The sequence below is a fragment of the Lagenorhynchus albirostris genome, chromosome 3, assembly GCF_949774975.1.
Source record: "Lagenorhynchus albirostris chromosome 3, mLagAlb1.1, whole genome shotgun sequence".
In the NCBI taxonomy this organism is placed as follows: Eukaryota; Metazoa; Chordata; class Mammalia; order Artiodactyla; family Delphinidae; genus Lagenorhynchus; species Lagenorhynchus albirostris.
The window spans coordinates 57137857-57159307 of record NC_083097.1 but is presented as its reverse complement, the minus strand read 5'-3'; the positions used below and the strand labels follow the sequence as shown (position 1 = coordinate 57159307).

Sequence of the window (21451 nt, the reverse complement as noted above, 5' to 3'; positions counted from 1 at the left end):
CCCCTACCCCCATTCTCACTACTGTGGAAACTCCCAAAGTCACAGCAGTAGTGAGTTTTCCCTTGGCTACTGGAGCTCAAATTAAGACACCAGTGCGTTCCAGTGGGAAAGGGGTGGGTGGTGAATAAACAGGTGAAATTCCTGATCCTGAGCCATATCCAGGGGATTTCTAGCTCGATCGGAAGTGCATATCCCCACGCTAGCCTAATTTTTAACAGTCAGAGAGATTCTACCTCCCATTTCCCCCTTCCCCACCTCGAATGGTATCTGTCAGGCTTCCTGGGCTGCTCTGTTGTCTAACTTCTGAAGGTCACAGCATAGAACACTTCAGTTGTCAGCAAAAAACTAAAACTCTGTGCCCCCAGCCGCATAGTCTCTAGCGAGGGAGGGAGCATATTTCCTCATAGCGGGGAGGAGAGAAGCAGGCAGAGTCCTCATCTCCCAGCTGTGTCTCTTCTATCTGCTCAGCATCAGGGCTGGTCCTGAAATGGGAGCAGAAAGCACAAAATGCATTACAGCCCACAGCACCGCTCTCAGAACCAATGCCACCATCCTGGCAACGGGCCACACGGAGATCTGCAGTCTCCCACCACCTTCCTTACAGACCAAACACAGCCATAGACCGTGACTGCCACAGCTGGAAGGGGAGCATCACCAAGGCACACATCCTACCTGTCATTTCCACCGTCCACGAAGGAAAGGTAGTCCTGGTCATCAACAAAGGCAGCATTCTCTGGAGGGTAGATGGTGTAGTACTGAGGAGGACTTGGCATGGTGGCCACCATCCCTCCAGATGGTATGAGGCCACACGGGTTCACCACTGGCTGCAGGTAGGTGGTGTTCATCCCCATGGGCTCTTGAGAGCCATAAGGGGGAGGGATGTACTGCACCACGGTGGCCCCATGGAAGGTGATGGGTTGGTTGATACCAGTGAAAACAAACGATTGTCCTCCTGCCATCTGCTCTGAGTCCGGGAGCCTCTCCTCACTTTCTCTGCACAATTGGCAAGAGAGCATTCTGAACTTGCAGATGGCAATCAGGATGAATGTCACCCCCACTGACAGCAGGATGGGCCCAAGGAGCTGGGTCCATTCAAAGTGGGAGGCTCCTTGGTGTTTGATCCAGCCCATGATGGTGAACGTGATCCCCACCAGTCCCAGGAAGATGCCTGAGAAGAGCAAGGTGGCCCCCGCCTTGTCGTCATCCGACACCTGGATGTCAGCAGTACTGGGTGTGTAAGGAGTGACCGAAAACACGTTTAGAGGGAAATCTTCCATGCGGCCGCGGCCCTGCTCCATCATCCTTACACTGCTTCAAGGGGAAAGAGGTTGTGAGAGCTCCTGAGAGCAGAGCAAAGGCATCCCAGGTTCAGATTAGTTATGGAAGAACTTTGGGCTTCTGTGCTTAACAGAGTAGAACATGCAGAGCGCTGAACTTTGTTTAGAAGAATAAAGGTCTGAGAAATGAAGCCTGAATCTTTCTCATATATTGTCAACAATTGGAGGCCTCTGATTTGCAATTCAATGGCAAGCTCTCTCTCTTCCCATTCATTCACTCATTCAGAAAGTTTTTACTGAGCCCATCTTATGTGCCAGGCAGTACTTTTTTAGATGTGTTAGGCACTGCTCCAAGGCTCTGTTTGCATCCTACCCAAACCAAGATTGTAGAAATAGCAGAGGACCCCCCCCCAGGGCCTCTGGTTGTGCAGGGGCCCTTGATGTGTCCACCACATGCTCAGGAATCTAACCCAACATTCCTGCTGGGTCAGCTCACTAGAAACAGAGACCTGTTTCATGACTGTCTGTTTTCCTTCCCACCCCAGGAATCCCTAGTTGTGATGACACTTAAACTTTCATGGCAGCTCTCACAAAGCTCTGAGGTCCTGCTCTTTCCTGGCCAGCTCCAAGTGCCTTGGCTTTCAGCATTTGGGGAACAATTCCAGCTGTAGGAGAGGAAAGACACCCTAGAGGCCTTTCCATGCACCACGTCATTGTCAGAGCATCAGGTATGACCTGGGGTCTCAGGGACACGCACTTCAGACCCTGGCTCGGTAGTGGCAGCACAGTCCCCAGTTTCCATCGTGAAGTAAACAGCTGGATTTTCAAGTCTGCTGTGTTTTGCAACCAAACCCAAGCTGATTTCAAGAAGGAAACTTGCCCTTCAATGACATGATCTGTCATTCATAACTACAGAACTTCAGAAGAGCCCCAACCAATTTCGTCCTCCACAGAATAGTAACTGTAGCCCTGTAACTTTCCTAGACAGATCTTCTCCAAACAGATGTGTCTCTTCAGGGGTTAAATATTATATCAGCTCCCTTTTGCAGGCCTGAGCTCAAGGTCCAGGAGGAGTTGCCCTCTTGCCCTAGGGCAGGGCTTCCCAAACTTGCCTGATGATAAAAATCACCTGGGCCACTTTTTTTAAATGGCAGCATGTGAGTTCCCAACTCAGTTCAACAGAACCAACATTTCCAAGGGAGAGTAAGTGCCTCAGGTGGTTCTTATCATCAGAAATCTTTGGAAACCCTACGTTTATCCCAAGTGCTCCTGGGAAACCAGGGGACTTTTTTCCCTTCCAAAATGCCTCTCCCTGCTACAGGACAAGGCTGGTGATCTTCAACTTCACTGCCAAACAGAAGGGAAAGCAAGCAGGTGACCCCCTCAGGTATCTCCCCGTGCGTGTCCTCCAGCAGCAAGGATGGAGTGGTGTTGCAGTAGGAGGGGTCTCCCCCTTTTCCCACTGGGATAGATCAGAGATCCAGGGGAGCCAACTTTTCTCTTTAATCATAAAAATTCTGGTCAGCTAGGCTGACATTCTTTTCAGGCTCTTAACCCCTGAAAGTCCCCGGCATTTAGAAAGAGCTAGGCTCTCCAAATTGTTCTTCTAAACCACTCAGTTTATGTTTCGCATTTGTCTTTAGCTACATCCATTTGCAATTACGACAACTGGGAACACTGAAAGAGCAGGGGGAGAGAGAGCACCTTCCTCTAAACAGCTCGTGAATCCAAAACTGGAATGGCTTTCAGAGCAGACTGGTGAGGAAATTCTAGTTATACTTCCTTTTTATTTTATTTTATTTTATTTATATTTTATTGAGGCATAGTTGATTTATTATATTAGTTTCAGGTGTACAACAAAGTGATTCAAAATTTTACAGATTATACTCCATTTAAAGTCATTATAGAATATTGGCTATATTCCCTCTGCTGTACAATATATCCATGTAGCTTATTTATTTAATACATAGTAGTTTGTACCTCTTAATCCCCTTCCTGTGTCTTGTCCCTTCCCCCTTTCCCTCTCCCTACTGGTAACCACTGGTTTGTTCTCTATATCTGTGAATCTGTTTCTGTTATTCATTCATATGTTTTATTTTTTAGATTCCACATATAAATGATAACATACAGTATTTGTCTTTCTCTGTCTGACTTATTTCACTAAGCATAATACCCTCCAACTCCATCCATGCTGTTGCAGATGGCAAAATTTCATTCATTTTTATGGCTGGGTAATATTCCATTGTATATATGTATACCACATCTTCTTTATCTATTGATCTATTCATGAACACTTAGGTTGCTTCCATATCTTGGCTATTGCAAATAATGCTGCTCTGAACATTAGGGTGCATGTATCTTTTTTATTGAAGTATAGTTGATTTACAATGTTGTGTTAGTTTCAAGTGTACAGCAAAGTGATTTAGTTATATACATATATGTGTATGTATTTTCAGATTATTTTCCATTATAGGTTATTACAAGATATTGAATATTGTTCCCTGGGCTATACAGTAAATCCTTGTTGCTTATTTTATGTATAGAAGTGTGTATCTGTTAACCCCACACTCCTAATTTATCCCTCTCCCCGCACCCCGCACCTTCCTCTTTGGTAACCATAAGTTTGTTTTCTATGTCTGTAAGTCAGTTTCTGTTTTGTGTCTTTTTGAATTAGTGTTTTCATTTTCTTTGGATATATACCCAAAGAATTGCTGGGTCATAGGGTAGTTCTATTTTTAGTTCTTTGAGGAACCTCTGTCATGTTTCCACAGTGGCTGCACCAGTTTACATTCCCACCAACAGTGTACAAGGGTTCCCTTTTCTTCACATCCTCATTAACATTTGTTATTTGTGTTCTTTTTGATGATAGCCATCCTGACAACTGTGAGGTGATATCTCATTGTGGTTTTGATTTGCGTTTCTCTGATGATTAGTGATGTTGAGCATATTTTCATGTGCAGATTGGCCAGGTGGTCATTTGGAAAAAATGTCTACTTAGGTCTTCTGCCCATTTTTCTATTGGGTTGTTTGTTTTTTAATATTAAGTTGTATAAGCCATTTATATATTTTGGATATTAACCCTTTATTGGTCATATCATTTGCAAATATTTCCTTCCATTCAGTAGGTTGTCTTTTTGTTTTGTCAATGGTTTCCTTTGCTGTGCAAAAGCTTTTAAGTACCATTTGTATATTTTTGTTTCCTTTAACTTAGGAGACAGATTCAAAACAACTATTACTATGATTTATGTCAAAGAGTGTTCTGCATCTGTTTTCTTCTAGGAATTTTGTGGTTTCTGGTCTTACATTTTGCTCTTTAATCTATTTTGAGTTTATTTTTGTATAAGGTATGAGAAAATGTTCTGATTTCATTGTTTTACATGTAGCTGTCCAGTTTCTCAGCACCACTTATTGAAGAAAATATCTTTTCCCCATTGTATATTCTTGCCTCCTTTGTCACAGATTAATTGACCATAAGTGTGTGGATTTATTTCTGGGCTTTTTATTCTGTTCCATTGTTCTATGTGTTTTTGTGCCAGTACCATATTGTTTTGATGACTGTATCTTTGTAGTATAGTCTGAAGTTAGGGCGCATGATACCTTCAGTGCTGTACTTCTTTCTCAAAACTGTTTTGTCTATTCGGGGTTTTTTGTGCTACCATACAAGTTTTAAAATCATTTTTTCTAGTTCTAGGATAAAGGCCATTGGTATTTTGATAGGGATTGAATTGAATCTGTAGATTGTCTTGGTAGTATAGTCATTTTAACAATATTTATTCTTTCAATCCATGAATACGGAATATCTTTCTATTTGTGTTGTCTTCCATTTCAGACGTTCCAGACAGACAGACACTGTCTTCCATCAGTGTCTCATAGTTTTCTGAATATAGGTCTTTTACCTCCTTAGTTAGATTTATTCCTAGGTATTTTATTCTATTTAATGCAATTGTAAATCCTTAATTTCTCTTTCTCATAGTTTGTACTTAGAATATAGAAATGCAACAGATTTCTGTATATTTATTTTGTGTCCTGCAACTTTACCAAATTCATCAATGAGCTCTAGTAGTTTTTTTGTGGTGTCTTTTGGATTGTATATGTATAGTATCCTGTCATCTGCAAAGAGCAACAGTTTTACTTCTTCCTTTCCAATTTGGATTCCTTTTTCTTATCTGACTGTTATGGCTAGAACTTCCAGTACTATGTTGAATAAAAGTGGCAAGAGTGGGCATCCTTGTCTTGTTCCTTATCTTAGAGGAAATGTTTTCAGCTTTTCACTGTTGAAAATGATGTGAGCTGTGGGCTTGTCATATGTGGCCTTTATTACATTGAGATATGTTCCCTCTATACCCATTTTGTGGAGAGTTTTCATAATAAATGGGGGCTGAATTTTGTCAATAGCTTTTTCTGCATCTATTGAGATGATTACATTATTTTTAATCTTCAGTTTGTTAACATGGTGTATCACCTTGATTGATTTGCAAATCTTGAACCATCCTTGCATCCCTGGGATAAATCTCATTTGATCATGGTGTATGGTCCTTTTAATATATTGTTGGATTGAGTTTGCTAATATTCTGTTGAGGATATTTGCATGTATGTTCATAGTGATATTGGCCTGTAATTTTCTTTCTTTTTTTTTTTTGTAATTTTCTTTTTTTGTGATATCTTTAGTATCAGGGTAATGCTGGCCTTGTAGAATGAGTTTAGGAGCATTCTTTCCTCTGCAAATTTTTGGAATAGTTTGAGAGGGATAGGTGTTAACTTTTCTCTAAGTGTTTGGTAGAGTTCATCTATGAAGCCATCTGGTACTGGACTTTTGTTTCTTGGGAGTTCTTTTATTATTATTATTACATATTCAGTTGCATTGCTGGTGATTTGTTTGTTCATATTTTCTATTTCTTCCTGGTTTAGTGTTGGGAGATTGTACATTTCTAGGGATTTTCCCATTTCTTCTAGGTTGTCCATTTGCTTGGTATATAGCTGTTCAAAGTAAGCTCTTATGATCCTTTGTATTTCTGTGGTGTCAGTTGTAACTTCTCCTTTTTCATTTTTGATTTCACTGATTTGGGCCCTCTCTGTTTGTTTCTTGATGAGTCTGGCTAAAGGTTTATCAATTTTGCTTATGTTTTCAAAGAATCAGCTCTTAGTTTCTTTCTTTCTTTCTTTGTCTCTATTTCATTTGTTTCTGCTCTGATCTTTATGATTTTTTTTCCTTCTACTAACTTCTGGTTTTGTTTGTTCTTCTTTTTCTAGTTCCTTTAAGTGTAAGATTAGGTTGTTTATTTGATATTTATTTCCTGAGTGGGCATGTATCCCTATAAACTTTCCTCTTAGAACTGCTTTTGCTGCATCCCATAGAGTTTTGATCATTGTGTTTTCATTTTCATTTGTCTCCAGGTATTTTTAAATTTCTTCTCTGATTTCTTCAGTGATCCATTTGTTGTTTAGTAGCATATTATTTAGCCTGCATGTGTTTGTGTTTTTGCAGTTTTTTCTTGTAGTTGATTTCTAGTCTCATAGCATTGTTGTTGGAAAAGATGCTTCATATGATTTCAGTTTTCTTAAATTTACTGATACATTTTTGTGGTCTAGCATGTGATCTATCCTGGAAGAATGTTCCATGTGCACTTGAACAGAACGTGTATTCTGCTGCTTTTGAATGGAATGTTCTATCAATTAAGTCCCTCTGGCCTAATGTGTCATTTAAGGCCAGTGTTTCCTTATTGATTTTCTGTCTGGATGATGTGTCCATTGATGTAAATGGTGTGTTAAAATCTTCTATTATTATTGTGTTACTGTCAATTTCTCACTTTATATCTGTTAATGTTTGCTTTATGTATTTATGTACTCCTGTGTTGGATGCCTATATATTTACAATTGTTTTATCTTCTTCTTAGATTGACCTCTTGATCATTACATAATGTTCTTCTTTGTATCTTGTGATAGTCTTGTTTTAAAGTTTATTTTGCCTGATATAAGTATTGCTACCCCAGCTTTCTTTTGATTTCTATTTGCATGGAATACCTTTTTCTATTCCCTCACTTTCAGTCTGTGTGTGTCTTTAGATCTGAAGTGAGTCTCTTGTAGAGTCACTATATATATATGGGTATATAAGTAGTATATGTATATGTGGGTCTTGTTTTTGTATCCATTCAGCCACTCTCTGTCTTTTGATTGGAGCATTTAGTCTATTTACAGTTAAAGTAATTATTGATAGGTATGTACTTATTGCCATTTGGGGGGATTGCTTTTGTAGTTCTTTTTTGTTCTCTTCTTTTGTTCTTCCCTTGTGATTTGATGACTATATTTAGTGTTATGTTTGGATTCCTCTCTCTTTTTTGTGTGTGTATTATAGATTTTTGGTTTTTGGTTACCATGAGGTTTATATATAGCAATCTCTTTCTAGATTGATGGGTGGATAGATAGATAGATAGATAGATAGATAGATAGATAGATAGATACAGATATGATTATTTTAAGTTGCTGAACCCTTAGTTTCAAACACATTTTAACAATTCTGCATTTTTACTCCCCCTCATGATTACTGGTTTTGACATATCTTTTTGTTTTCTGTATCCCTTAACTACTTATTACAGACATAGACAAGTTTACTACTTTTGTCTTTTAACCTTCCTACTAGCTCTGTACATGGTTGATTTACCACCTTCACTGTATATTTGCCTTTACCAGTGAGCTTTTTCCTTTTGTAATTTTCATGTTACTAGTTGTGGCCTTTTCTTTTTCACTTAGAGAACTCCCTTTAATACTCCTTGCAAAGCTGATTTGGTGGTAATGAACTCTTTAAGCTTTTGCTTCTCTGTAATCTGAATGAAAGCCTTGCCAGATAGAGTATTCTTGGTTGTAGGTTTTCCCCTTTCATCACTTTAAATCTATCGTGTCAGTTCCCTTTGGCCTGCACAGTTTCTACTGAAAAGTCAGGTGATAGACTTATGGGCATTCCCTTGTACATAACTTGTTGCTTTTTCCTTGCTGCTTTTAATATTCTCTCTTTATCTTTACTTTTTGCTACTTTAATTACAGTGTGTCTTGGTGTGGTCCCTTTGGGGTTGATCCTATTGGGAATTCTTTGTGATTCCTGGACCTGAATGTCTGTTTCCTTTCCCAAGTTAGGGAAGTTTTCAGCTATTAAGATATGATGTTTTCAAATATGTTCTCTGCCCCTTTCACTCTCTCTTCTCCTTCTGGGACCCCTATAATGTGAATGTTAGTATGCTTGATGTTGTCTCAGAAGACTCCTATGCTTTCTTCATTTCTTTTTATTCTTTTTTCTGTGATTTCCACTACTCTGTCTTCCAGCTCACTGGTCCATTCCTCTGTATCATTTAATTTATTGTTGATTCCTTCTAATGTATATTTCCTTTCAGGCACTGTATTCTTAGGCTCTATTTGCTTCTTCTTTATACTTTCTAATGCTTTGTAAAACTTCTCACTGTGTTCATCCATTCTTCTCCCAAGTTCTCTGAGCATCTTTATGATCATTACCTTGAACTCTTTATTGGATAGATTGCCTGTCTCCACGTCACCTAGTTCTTCTTCTGGGGTTTTATCTTGTTCCTTCAGTTGGAACATATTCCTTTGTTGCCTCATTTTTCCTAACTTTCTGTTTTTATTTATATGTATCTGGTAGGTCAGTTACATTTCCTGACATTGGAGAAGTGGCCTTTTGTAAGAGACATCCTATGCATCCCAGCAGTGCACTTCCCTCTTGTCGCCAAAGCTATATGCTCTAGGGGTGCTCCGTATGTGGGCTGCCTGGGTCTTTCTGTTGTGGGGTCTGACTACAGTCTGGTAGGTGTGTCTGGCCTCCAGTCTGTTCAGTTGCCAGGCCCTGCTTTGTGCAGAGGCTGCCAGCTGCTGGTTAGTGGAGCCAGATCACAAGGCGACTGGCTGTGAACTCCAGGAGGTCCCAGGGCTAGTGTTGGTTCACTGGTGGGCAGAGCCAGGTTCTGGGGTGGGTAATTGTGGTGCCAGGATTTCCAGATCTAGTGTCAGCCTGTTGGTGGGTGGGGCCAGTTCCTGACACAGCTGGCTGTGGGTTCCAGGGTGTCCCAATGCTGATAATGGCCCACTTGTGAGTGGGGCTAGATCTCAGGATGGCTGGATGAGGAGTCCAATGTATCTCAGAGCTGGTGTTGGCCTGCTGGTGGGTGGGACGGGGACCTGAGTTGTCCTAGAGCTGGAATTGGCCTGCCGGTGGACAGAGCCAGGGCTGAAGGGGGGCTGGGGCTGGTGTTGGCCTGCTGGTATGTTGGCTGAGTCCTGCAGTTGTCCTGAAGCCAGTGTCCACTTGCTGGTAGGTGGGGTTGGGGTCCAGGTGCTCCTGGGCCTGGTGCCTACCCACCAGTGGGTGAAGCCTGGTGCTGAGGCTACTGGCAGCCCACTGGCAGATTCAGGCCCTAGAATCTCTGGTTGCAGGGCCCAGGAGTCTCAGAGCTGGTGTCAGACCACTGGTGGGTGAGGCTGATTCCTGACACAGCTGGCTGTGGGGTCCAGGGTGTCCTGAAGCTTGTGTCAACCCACTGGTGAGTGGGGCCAGATCCCAGGGCAGCTGACTGAGGGGTCCAAGGTGTCTTTTTTTTTTTTTTTTTTTTTGCGGTACGCAGGCCTCTCACTGCTGCAGCCTCTCCCATTGCGGAGCACAGGCTCCGGAGGCGCAGGCTCAGCGGCCATGGCTCACGGGCCCAGCCGCTCCACGGCACGTGGGATCTTCCCAGACCGGGGCACGAACCCGCGTCCCCTGCATCGGCAGGCGGACTCTCAACCACTGCACCACCAGGGAAGCCCCCAAGGTGTCTTGTGTAGGGCGGCTGATGGGCAGGGTTGGGGCTCAGAAGGTCCTGGGCCTGGTTCTGGCTTGCTGGTGGGTAGGCTGGGTCCTGCCATAGCAGGCTGCAGGGCTGTGGTTATCCTGGAGCTGGTCCCTGCCCACTGTTGGGTGAGCCTGATCCCAAGTTAGATCCAGCTCACGGATGGGCAGGACTGGGGCCCAAGGGGTCCTGGGATTGGTGCCTTCCCACTGGGTCCTGGGGTCTCTGGGTGTAGGACCCTGGGGGTCCTGGGTCTAGTGCCTGTGCAGTGATATGTGAGGCCAAGCTGTGGGCCCTCCAGTAGACAGGGCTGTGTCCAGTGGTGGCTGTGTGTTCAGAAAGTCTTAAGGATGCCTGCCTACTGGCAGGTGGGGCTGTGCTTGGCCTGAGGCATCCCAGTACTGGTGCCTACAAGTTGGTAGGCAGTGGTGGGACTGGGTCCTGAGGCTAACAAGCTACAGGGAGGATTACAAAATGGAACTTGCCAGTGCCAGTGTCCACAGGCTCCCCGAAATAGCTCTTGTCAGTGTCTATGTCCCCAGGGTGAGCCCCAGTTGCTTCCTGCCACTCTAGGAAACTCTCCAAGGTCAGCAGGTGGGTTTGACCTAGATTCCTTTCAAATTACTGCTTCTGCCCTGGGTCTCAGAGTGTGTGAAATTTTGTGTGTGCCCTGTAAGAGTGGAGTCTCTACACAGCCCTCTGGGTCTCCCAGTAGTAAGCCCCCCTGGTCTTCAAAGCCAAATGTTCTGAGGACTTGTCTTCCCCAGGCAGCACTTCCCCAGGAGTCCAGCGTGGAGTTTAGACTTGTCTTCCCCAGGCAGCACTTCCCCAGGAGTCCAGCGTGGAGTTTAGACCCCTCACTCCTTGGGGAGAACCTCTGCAATCGTAATTATTCTCTCATTTGTGGGTCACCAACCTGGGGGCATATGTCTTGAATATACCGCGACTCTGCCCCTCCTACATGTCTCATTGTGGTTCTTTCTTTATACCTTTAGTTGTAGAAGATCTTTTCTGGTAGATTCCAGTCTTTCTCACCAATACTTGCTCTGTAAATAGCTGTAACTTTGGTGTGCCATGAAAGTAGGTAAGCTGAGTGTCTTCCTATTCTACCATCTTGTCTAAGCTCTCAATTCAGATCCCTCCACTTACACTTTCAAGGTCACCTTGACTCTGCCTCTCTCCCTAAAAACTCAAATTCTGTATGTATATAGTAAATACCAATTTTTTAAAAAGCTAACAAGCTGAATTCAGTAGCATATTAAAAGTATTATACACCATGACCAACTGGGATTTATTCCTGGAATGCAAGAATGGTTCAGCATATGAAAACCAATCAGTGTAATACACTATATTGAAGGGAAAAGACCCCATAGGCTCATCTCAGTGCACACCAGGAAAAAAAAAAGTGTTAAGATTTATTGAACACTTACAATGCATCAGGCACAATTCTAGATATTTAATGTACATGGTTTCATTTCATCCTTTTAATAACCAGGTTACAATCGAGAGAACTAGGCTGATTATTAAGCTGTTGTGACTCTGCTCCAAACCCACCCCTTGATACTTTGCTTTAGTTGAGACTCTGCCAAGAACAAATATTTCCCTTTGCCAGATGGCTCCATATTAGACTCTGCCAGTAGGGGGCACTAGAGGGAGACTGCAAGGTGGGAGGAAGGAGAAAGCAATTACAGCTGATCCTTGAACCACAGGGGTTTGAACTGCATGGGTCTACTTATACTGGGATTTTTTTCAATAGTAAATACTACAGTACTACACAATCTGCGGTTGGTTGAATCTGCAGATGCAGAACCACAGCTACAGGGAAACCACAGACACCGCGGGCTGACTGTAAGTGATGCATGGGTTTTCAACTGCATGGAAGGTTGACATCCCTAACTACCCCACCACATTGTACAAGGGTCAGCAGTACTACTTCGTCTTTTGCTTGCTGCTACTGTCAGTGTCACCCCATCAGCAGTTCTTCATCCTGGTAGGAACAGTTCCAATTTCCGGTTTCCCTCCACACATACACCCAGAGCCAGCCTCACTGTGCCCCTTCAAAAACACCACCACCTGCCAAACATTGCTCTCTCCTCAGAGGTTCTTTTTCTTAATAGATTACTGGTTTATTTTAAAAGGGTATGACTCAGGAACAGCCAGACAGAAGAGATGCACTGGGCAAGGTATGGGGAAAGGTGCACAGAGCTCCCATTGTCTCTCGGAGTGCACCACTCTCCCCAAATCTCCACGTGTTCACCAACCTAGAAGCTCTCTGGACCCTGTCCTTTTGGGCTTTTCTGGTGGCTCCCCAGAGGTTCTTTATCCCAACTCCTGAGATGCCAGCACAAGTTGAATGGCATCCTTTATTCAGAAAGCAAGGCGCCAGCTCCATGGGGTCCCTTCTCTAAGTGTCTATATTCTAATGTAACTCCAGCTCCTTCCCTCTGTTCCCCCAACCTATTTTTACTATCTCTGAGTTACCTCGGTGTTCATTTTTTGCGTTTTCAGTCCTCCAATACCTGTTCAACTAGTTTCCTAAATTAAATCCTCTCTATTAAAATAACTAGTATGGTTTGTGTTTCCCTAACTGGATCCTGACTGATATGTAGTACCAACAGTGGGTTTAGGAAACACCTACAAAGGTGGGATTCTGGAGTTGGTTTGGTCACATTCTTGGCCTCAAATACAGTGCTAAGCTCAATGAAAAATGGGACATTAGTAACCCAAGTCACGTAGTAACATCAAAATTAATCAAAATATCACCTGTGGTAGGCTGCAAAAAAAGTGCCTAGTGAAGGAAGAGCCCTAGGGACCAAGTGGCTGCTACAGTTAACTAGTATGATAGTTATGATAGGCTATGAGAATTGTGAGATGGAGATGGCCACTTCTGAGTGCCCTAGAACACTTACAAAAAGAAAAATAGCAATCTCACGTCTTTAAAATATCAGCTCAAGTGATGGTCAGAAAACCAAAGAGCTTCTACAGTGGCCCTAAAAGAATCTCTTCTTTCTAGTATCTTCAGGGCTGACCTCACTGAAAATCAAACACAAAATTCAAATATTCAGGGTACATAATTACAACAAAAGTTTAATTCACAGCCTTATCAAGTATCTAATATGAAAGTTAGGGGGTTGATTGTGAAAGATTGGGATCCTCAGACTTGGAATGAGGACACACATGTAGGCTCAGATGAAGTTGAGAATCTTGAGCCCCTGAGTCATTCTGAGCCATCCTTGTTAGGAGAAGCAACTCTCTCCACTTATTTCACCTGAATATACTATAATAACCTCACCTTAAGCAGCAAAGGATGCCTATTCTCAAAATTCACGCCAGGTACCTCTTGTTGCCTCTAAACATAATTTATCAAATTTCAGCATACTCTAGGGGTGTAGTACACTCTATTCTGACTCAGGAGAAAATGGCTTACTCTCCAAAAGAATTATAAAATTTTAAAAATTTATATCAGCAGAAATGTGGAGAATAGGGGTAGAAATTAATCCTAAGGATTAATAGAATATAGTTTTGGATTGGTAAATTTTTATATGGGTGCACTTAACAGATATTCTAGATTTAATGTTAGTGTTATTAATTTATTGTTGTTTAATTTAATGTTAATGTATTCTAGATTTAATGTTAATATTAATGTGTATAGCTGGAAGTGACCTTACTAGTGCACTTGGTTGGTTGATTGACACTTGGACACTACAGTGGCTTGTATTCAATGAGGTTGAGATACCAGAAATTCTCTGGTATAATGTAGAGGAATTCAAAGACTTTGAGAGATAGAGATGTTGGAGTAGACTTTTTATGACTGACCTTTACACTTATTTTCTACCCCTTGATCCCTTCACCAAGGTGTTGAGAAATACATTAGTGCGGAAAGCATCAATATCCTTGAAAAGTTTACTGATGGCTGTCTTCTCTAGGCCAGGTATGATATCAAGAAATGTTGCCAATAAGGTGGGCCCGCTGATTTTAACGGGGCTGCTATGGGAATTTCAGACTAGTAGAGGCCAAGAGAAAGCACGTAATAGCCAAAGACAAGAGGAGTGCATTTATCATAATGGGTATCAGGGATGAAGGATGGTAGTCAGAATATTTTGACCCACCATAACCTTTGGCTATGGCTAATCGATCATCATGTCCCTAGGAATGAAAAAGGTGAGCATCCTACTAAAATGTTACTTCGTGTGCATAACAGGTAAAACTCCAGATCTGGCGACCAAAAACCTGACTCGTATCATCACAATAGAAAGTCAAGACTTCTTCTTCAGTTTTTGAACCTAAGCCATTCACAGACCTGGAGCTCCGTGACTGGAGGAGAGGCTGGTTCCCCTTCAAAAAGAACCCTGCCACACTGCTACAAGTATATATACTTTAAATCTTCCTCCAAGTATTTTTCAAAGGACATACAGCCATTTGCCCAAACCTCTGGGAATTGATACACCCTGACTCTGAACTGACACTATTTTTAGGGACCCAAAATGCCACTGTGGTCCATAAGTCAAAGTGGGGGGCTTAGGGTGGTTGGGTGCTAAATGGAATTTTGTCTTGTTGAATACAGTGGGGCCAGTAGTTCTGTGAAACCACCCTGTGTTTATTTCCCCAGTTCCTGAATGTAAAATTAGAATAGACATACGTGGCAACTGGCGAATCCCCACATTAATTCTCTAACCCGTGGAACATGGCTACTATGGTAGGAAGAGCCAAGTAGAAGTCCTTCCCTATCAGGATAGAAAAATAAAAGCAATGACACTTTCCTGGAGGAAAATGCAGAGATCAGTGTCATCATGAAAGACTTGAAAGATATAGGGGTGGTGATACCTATCACATCCCTATTTAATTCACCCCTCTGGCTTCTTAAGAAAATTATAAATTTATCACGTGGTGATTCCAATTGTAGTTGATGTTCCAAATATAGATCTTAACTCGAGAAAATCATCATAGCCCCTGGCGCCTGACATGTAGGGACTGATCTGGCAAATGCTTCTTTTTCTACATCAGTTTATAAGAACCAATTCTTTCTCTATTCTCTCTTCAAAATTTTTATCAGTGTAAATAGGGCTTTTAGCACATTAATATATATCTTTTGTTATGAGCACCCTTTTCAGTTTGGCTCCCTCTTTCAACCTAAATTTTTTTTCAGCCATATCTAAAGAATAGAGCCTCTTCCTTCTGAAGCAATCATGACATTGACCTTGCAGGAAATTTCAGGCAGTGTTTTATTGCTAGTTTGATTGTGGTTATAATTTGGATAGACTTTGCTTCTTATTAACACACTTTGTATCTATACTTCCAGACTTATTTTTTCCTTACAAATTTACACATTTCATAAAAATGGAGTCACGTGAAACTATGTCATTCGTTAACTCTCTTTTTACCTAATAGCTCATGCCATCTTTCCCAATCCATACAATTTATTTTTTAATATTCTGACAAAAATAATTGTTTGATGCAATTATAGCTAGGAGTTTCTCAAACAAGATGTATTAAGATATCAAATAGAAATCAATGATTAAGTTCATTTTTGGCTACTATAATAAAATCCATAATCTGAATAGGAATCCAGGGTAAACAATTTTTAAACTTTGGTAATACACTGTTGGGGCAAGAGTATAGGAAAATAGTCATTTTAAAATCTAATTGGTGAGAGTACAACTTGAAACAACTTTTTTGGAAGGCAACAATATCTATTAAAATTTAAAATGCACATACAATAGAATAGAATTGAATTATAGGAATGTAACCCAAGTATATCCTTTAGACACCTGCATAAAAGAGTATTTTAGCAGAATAAACAATGAATCACTGTCTTTGGGGGAAAAAAACCCCTAAATATCCATCAGTAGTGGACTGGATAAATTAGTTACAGTGATAAACAATGGGGTATCCTGCCACTGTTTAAGAGGGGGTACAGCCTCAAGCCCTGTGTTTCTTTTTCTTTTACTTTTTTCTTTTCTTTCTCTCTTTCTTTTTTTTTTTTTTACTTTGGAAGAGAGAAGAACAGAGTGTTCGATTCTGCCCTATTTATGTTTCTATTTGGGAACAAACATTGGTTGTGTGCGTGTGTGTGTGTGTTTTCTGCCACTGTTTAAGAGCAAGCCATGTCTACGTGAACAAGTATGGGCTAATCTCGAAGATGTGTTGTTGACTGAAAAAAAAGTAAAGTGAATAGTGTATTTACTATGCTACCATTGGCAAGGGGAGTGAGGTATACTTGTTATTGCAAGTACATGCATAAGGTATCACTGAAAGGATGCATAATCAATTGGGAAAGAGAATCGGGAGAAGTTCCAGTTATATAACAAAATACTCCCAAATATTGTGGCTTAAAACATAATTCTGTAACCTGACTGAGTTTTGCTGGACAGTTGGCTAGGGTTACAGTCAGCCATAAGCCCAACTGAATTGGACGTCCAAGATGCTTCACTCACACGGCTGAGAGTTATTCTGGCCATTGCTGGGAGTTGAATGGGTGTTGTCTACCAGAGCTCCTACCTGTGGCCTTTCCATGTGATTTCTCCAAGCATGGCAACTGGGTTTCGAGAGGGAATGTCCTAAGAGTGAGTGTTCCAAGAGTCCCAGGGGGCAGCTGCAAGGCGTCTTGTGACCTAGCTTTGGAAGTCCCAGAATATCACTTGCATTTCATTCTATTGCTCAAGGAAGTCACTAAGTCAACCCAGATACAAAAGGAAGAGAATTAGATTCTTCCTCTCTAGGGGAAGAATGTCAAGGTCACAGTGCAGAAGAACATGTGGCATAGGAGATATTACTGCCACTCTCTGGAAAGTACAATCTTCCACAGAGGGATACTGGCTTTTCACTATTTCGTCTGTGCTACTGCTTGAACGTTTGTCTATGTGGACATCCAAGTATGCCCCAAGATTTCAGATCAAGCGTGTTTGTCTACTCATTCTCTTATCGGTGGTTAGTAACCTCATCCTTCTTTACTGGCAAATTCTGGATCGGACCTACTCAGGCAACTCTGTGGCAGTCATCAGTAACGCCGAGTTCTGATTTGTCCTGAGTTTCTTGCATATTCCCACTGTTTTTCAGATTTAAACATCAAACTTCCAATTTTTAACCACCAATCCACACTCCTAGTTAACAACTGTAATTTTGAAATGATTACAGTACAAAGAGATGAATGAAAAGTGACGCTAAAACCACAAAAACAAGAGTTTTCCGAGCTTATCAGAGAACTCTTGTGGGAAGTGAAACAAAACACAGTCACGTATTTGTTAACAAAACATTTGACTGAACACATTGTGGTGGGAGTAAATTGCTTTGTGGAATTTGTGTGTGTGTGTGTGTGTTATGTGTGTGATCAAATGGCTTTTTTTTAAAGTTTGGTAGGGGCCTCCCTGGTGGCGCAGTGGTTGAGAGTCCGCCTGCCGATGCAGGGGACATGGGTTTGTGCCCCGGTCCGGGAAGATCCCACGTGCTGCGGAGCGGCTGGGCCCGTGACCCATGGCCGCTGGGCTTGTTTGTCGGGAGCCTGTGCTCCGCAACGGGAGAGGCCACAACAGTGAGAGGCCCGCGTACCACAAAAAAAAAAAAAAAAAAAAGTTTGGTAAAGTGACCAATTCATTTTGCAACACTCTAGCTGCTCAGGCCATGCTCCTGCAGCATAACCTGTTTCTGCTACAGTGCAAGCCATATTCTTTGATTTGATTACAGATGAAATACCACCAGTTCTCTAATAGCAAAACAGTACCAAATATTTCAACCACTCAAAGCACATAAAAGGCAAAATAGAATAAAACAAAACCATGAGCTTGGACAACATGGGAAAATAGCAATCTACTAGTTTTGCTTTCAAATATGTGTCTCAAAACCCTTCAAGATTTCCAGAATTCAGAAAGAATTTATCCCCAAACATTTAGGTAGAAATGACACCATGTGGCTTCCCCTACACCTAGCACACTGTCGGAGGGGGAGGGGGAGTTGAAGGGGGTGGGGGAAAACAAAGAAGCAGCAGGAAGGGGGCTGGATGCTCTGCTCTGCACAGTAGGCCAATGTCAAAATGGCCTGTCATCTGTCAATGGCCACCATCATCCCCAACGGTGAGAAGATCAACAAAATCAGAAAAGGTTTGGAGGGCGTGATTGGGTTCTCAAGGAACCTGGTCCATGGGCTCAACTCTGCATTCAGCTGATGTGAGAGGAAAAGAGAGAGTCAGAATGCACAGCTCCTGACCCTGCTCAGAAGTCCAGGGCCTAGAATGGTCCTGGTGTCCCACACAAGGCAGGTACTTCCACCAGGACGTGCCTGCCATTAGTGCTAGAGGAGGGGAAACAGGCAGCTGTCATGGAGGGGGCGGCTAGGGTCCAAAAGCCATGCTCCGACCAACTCCGTGCCTTCAGAGGGCCGAGGGTGCAGACATCAGGGAACATGAACCAGGCCGCACGTGGTACTCAGCAGTACCGGGACAAGCACTTGTGGCAGGAGGATCGATGCACAGTACAGGTGGAGCAGATGTGGAACCTCAGCCCTGAGAAGCGAATCTGCACTTAGACGAGTGTCAGGTGTCTGTAAGTCAGTTGGAGGAATCTGGCGGGATCTCAATAGCAGGAGTTCTCTGCTGCTAACCTGTTTTATTTACTTGAATTGCACCTGACCGTGGCATCAGAGAGTTACATGCACCTTTTACAATAAAAAGACACAGTGGTTGAATCATAGCTGTACTATCATAGCTGTACTGTAGTCATGTTGAAAATCAAAACGGTCTCCATGAATTTTACTTTGTTATAAGAATAACAAGAATCTTGGGGAGGGGTGGTGGGCAGGGATCACTGCTGTACAGATCCAGCATTTATCCCATCCTCTTGCTTGAGCTTCCTGATATCCTGGTGAGGGACACCTTTATAGATGATTAATCTCAGAAACGGGGAAGTATGTTATCTGACCAAGTAGCGGCACAGGAGGACAATCTGTTTTCCTAAACTGCTTTTAAACTCCTCCTCTGTGAAGGACAGGCACATGCTGACAAGCTCTCTGGCGAGTGCTTGAGCCAGGCTGTCTGCGAGGGGCGCTGGGGCAGGCGGTCTTCAGGCTGCTCTCCCCGACAACCTTTTTTCGGACTGAACTGAATGCTACCTTGCTGGGGCTGGGATTTAGGTCACAGCCCCTGACATTTTCGTCAAACCATAAGGTAACCTCCCAGGGGCTCAGCTCTTCTGAGGATCTTCCGATGGGGTAGGTCTGCACTGGGCAGTAGCTCCCTTCTGGATCCAGGAATCTGTGTACTTGTGTATTCGCTTTCTATTGTGGTCACAACCACAGACTTAGAGGCTTACAAGACCCTCATATTATATTGATAGTGAGTCGGGCATCGTCTTACCTGGAGGTTCTGGGAAGAATCTGTTCCCACGTTCCTTGAGGTTGTTGGCAAATTGGATCCTGTGCAGATGCAGGAGTGAGGGCCCGGTTCCTGGCTGAAGGTCACTTTCTGCTTGCATGTCCCTTCTCTTGTGGCCCCTCTCCATCGTCACAGCAGCTATGGTACTTTGCCTCATTCTCAGGCTTCAAATCTCTCTGACTTGTTTTACCTCCTCCTTCTGCCTTATTCTGTTGCTGTGACGGTTACAGAAAGTTCTCTGCTTCTCTGAAAGCCCTGTGTGATTGAATTATCCCCACTCAGATCATTCCTTTTTAGATGGATTTGCCGTATAACATAACACGGGCACAGGAATGCTATCACGTTCGCAGGTTCGTGGAACAACGGGTATGGAATCCTTTGGGGGAAGGGTTTTTTTAGAATTCTTCCTACCACATTCTGCGTCTGTTGCTGAGAGGCGGAGAGTTATTTAGGAACAAGTGACTCAGCTAAGAGTGACCATGTGTAGGTTTTGTCGACATTGCTAAGAAAGTGTAAGTAACAACACTGCGGCAGGTCTTACGGTCCTTACCGAGTCCAGTTCACTCTCACGCAGTTGTTCGCACGGTGCCATCCCAGGACCAGCAGCATCAGCATCACCTGGGACCTTCTCAGAGATGCAAATTTTGGGCCTCATCCCAGACCTACTGAATTAGACGCTCTGGGGTTGGGGTCCAGAGCAACTGGGTGATTCTGATTCTTGCTCAATTAAGAACTATTTCTTTAAGGCAAGTCCCCACTTTGGTTTTTTGTGGAAATCAAAAGTCAGGGAGGATGGACATATACACACTAACAAACGTAGTAAGGTAGATAGCTAGTGGGAAGCAGCCGCATGGCACAGGGAGATCAGCTCGGTGCTTTGTGACAGCCTGGAGGGGTGGGATAGGGAGGGTGGGAGGGAGGGAGACGCAAGAGGGAAGAGATATGGGAACATATGTATATGTATAACTGATTCACTTTGTTATAAAGCAGAAACTAACACACCATTGTAAAGCAATTGTACCCCAATAAAGATGTTAAAAAAAAAAAAGTCAGGGAGGGGCCAGATAGGTCATCTCTAAGGTGACTTCCAACAACCTATGATTCTGTGAATATTATTAAAATGATCACACTTCGTAAACCAAAGTGCACATGTATACACCATTGTGTGTGTACGTGTGTGGTGTGTGTGTGTGTGAGCTTACACAAGCGTAATGGTTAAGAGTGAGCTTAGGCTCTGGAGTCTTTTCTGTGATCAAATCCTGGCTCCACCAATCACTAGATGTGCAGCTGGATCAGCTGCTTAGGTTCTCTGAGCCTCGGTTTCCACACTTATAAAAGAGGCTAATAACAGTACCTACTTCATAAGGGTATGAGGGGCAAGTGATGATACAGAAAGAGAACGTAGCATAGTAAGCTCAGCGCCGATCATAGCTGTACTATAGTCATGTTGAAAATCAAAACGGTCTCCGTGAATTTTACTTTGTTATAAGAATAACAAGAATCTTGGGGAGGGGTGGGTGGGCAGGGATCACTGCTGTACAGATTCCGGGCATTTATCCCATCCTCTTGCTTGAGCTTCCTAATATCCTGGTGAGGGACATCTTTATAGATGATTAATCTCAGAAACGGGGAAGTATGTCATCTGACTTTAAACTTCCCCCTTGGGTACTTGAGGAGCTGGGTCCCTGGTAGGGCTGGAGCACCCAGGCCCTTGCCAGGAGGCCCTGAAGCCATTCCCTGGGTACAAAGGATCAGCTGCTACTAGGTCTGAAAGCCAAGGTGAACCTTCTCTGATTCTTAGAGTCAGCTTAAGTCCTATTACTGCAAAGGAAGACATATAGGTGAAGTGTGTACATACTCCTAGGACTGCACTTATCTCCTCCTCTGGGAAGCTGAAAAACACAAGGTGGAAACCACATACCTTAATGTGGAGTCAGCCGAAATTTGGAGAGGGGCTGGAAACAATAGGTCTTTGCATCTGTGTGTGT

At 42.8% G+C, this 21451-nt stretch overlaps 1 protein-coding gene across 1 annotated transcript; it reads right to left on the bottom strand.

The window, feature by feature from the left end:
* Nucleotides 1–376: 376 nt before the first annotated feature.
* TMEM174 (transmembrane protein 174) lies at nucleotides 377–1298 on the bottom strand. Its single transcript, XM_060146116.1, has 2 exons — nucleotides 673–1298; nucleotides 377–482 (listed from the first exon to the last, which is right to left on the bottom strand). Exons 1-2 carry the CDS (start codon nucleotides 1296–1298, stop codon nucleotides 377–379), a joined length of 732 nt encoding a protein of 243 aa, XP_060002099.1.
* Between the last annotated feature and the right edge of the window lie 20153 nt (nucleotides 1299–21451).

What these genes read in the sequence shown, in the direction of transcription:
- TMEM174 (XM_060146116.1), bottom strand. Translation starts at nt 1,298, where the DNA reads ATGGAGCAGGGCCGCGGCCGCATGGAAGATTTCCCTCTAAACGTGTTT. An exon ending in GTGGACGGTGGAAATGACAG is followed by an intron (nt 483 to 672) that starts GTAGGATGTGTG and finishes CTCCCATTTCAG; the next exon opens with GACCAGCCCTGATGCTGAGC.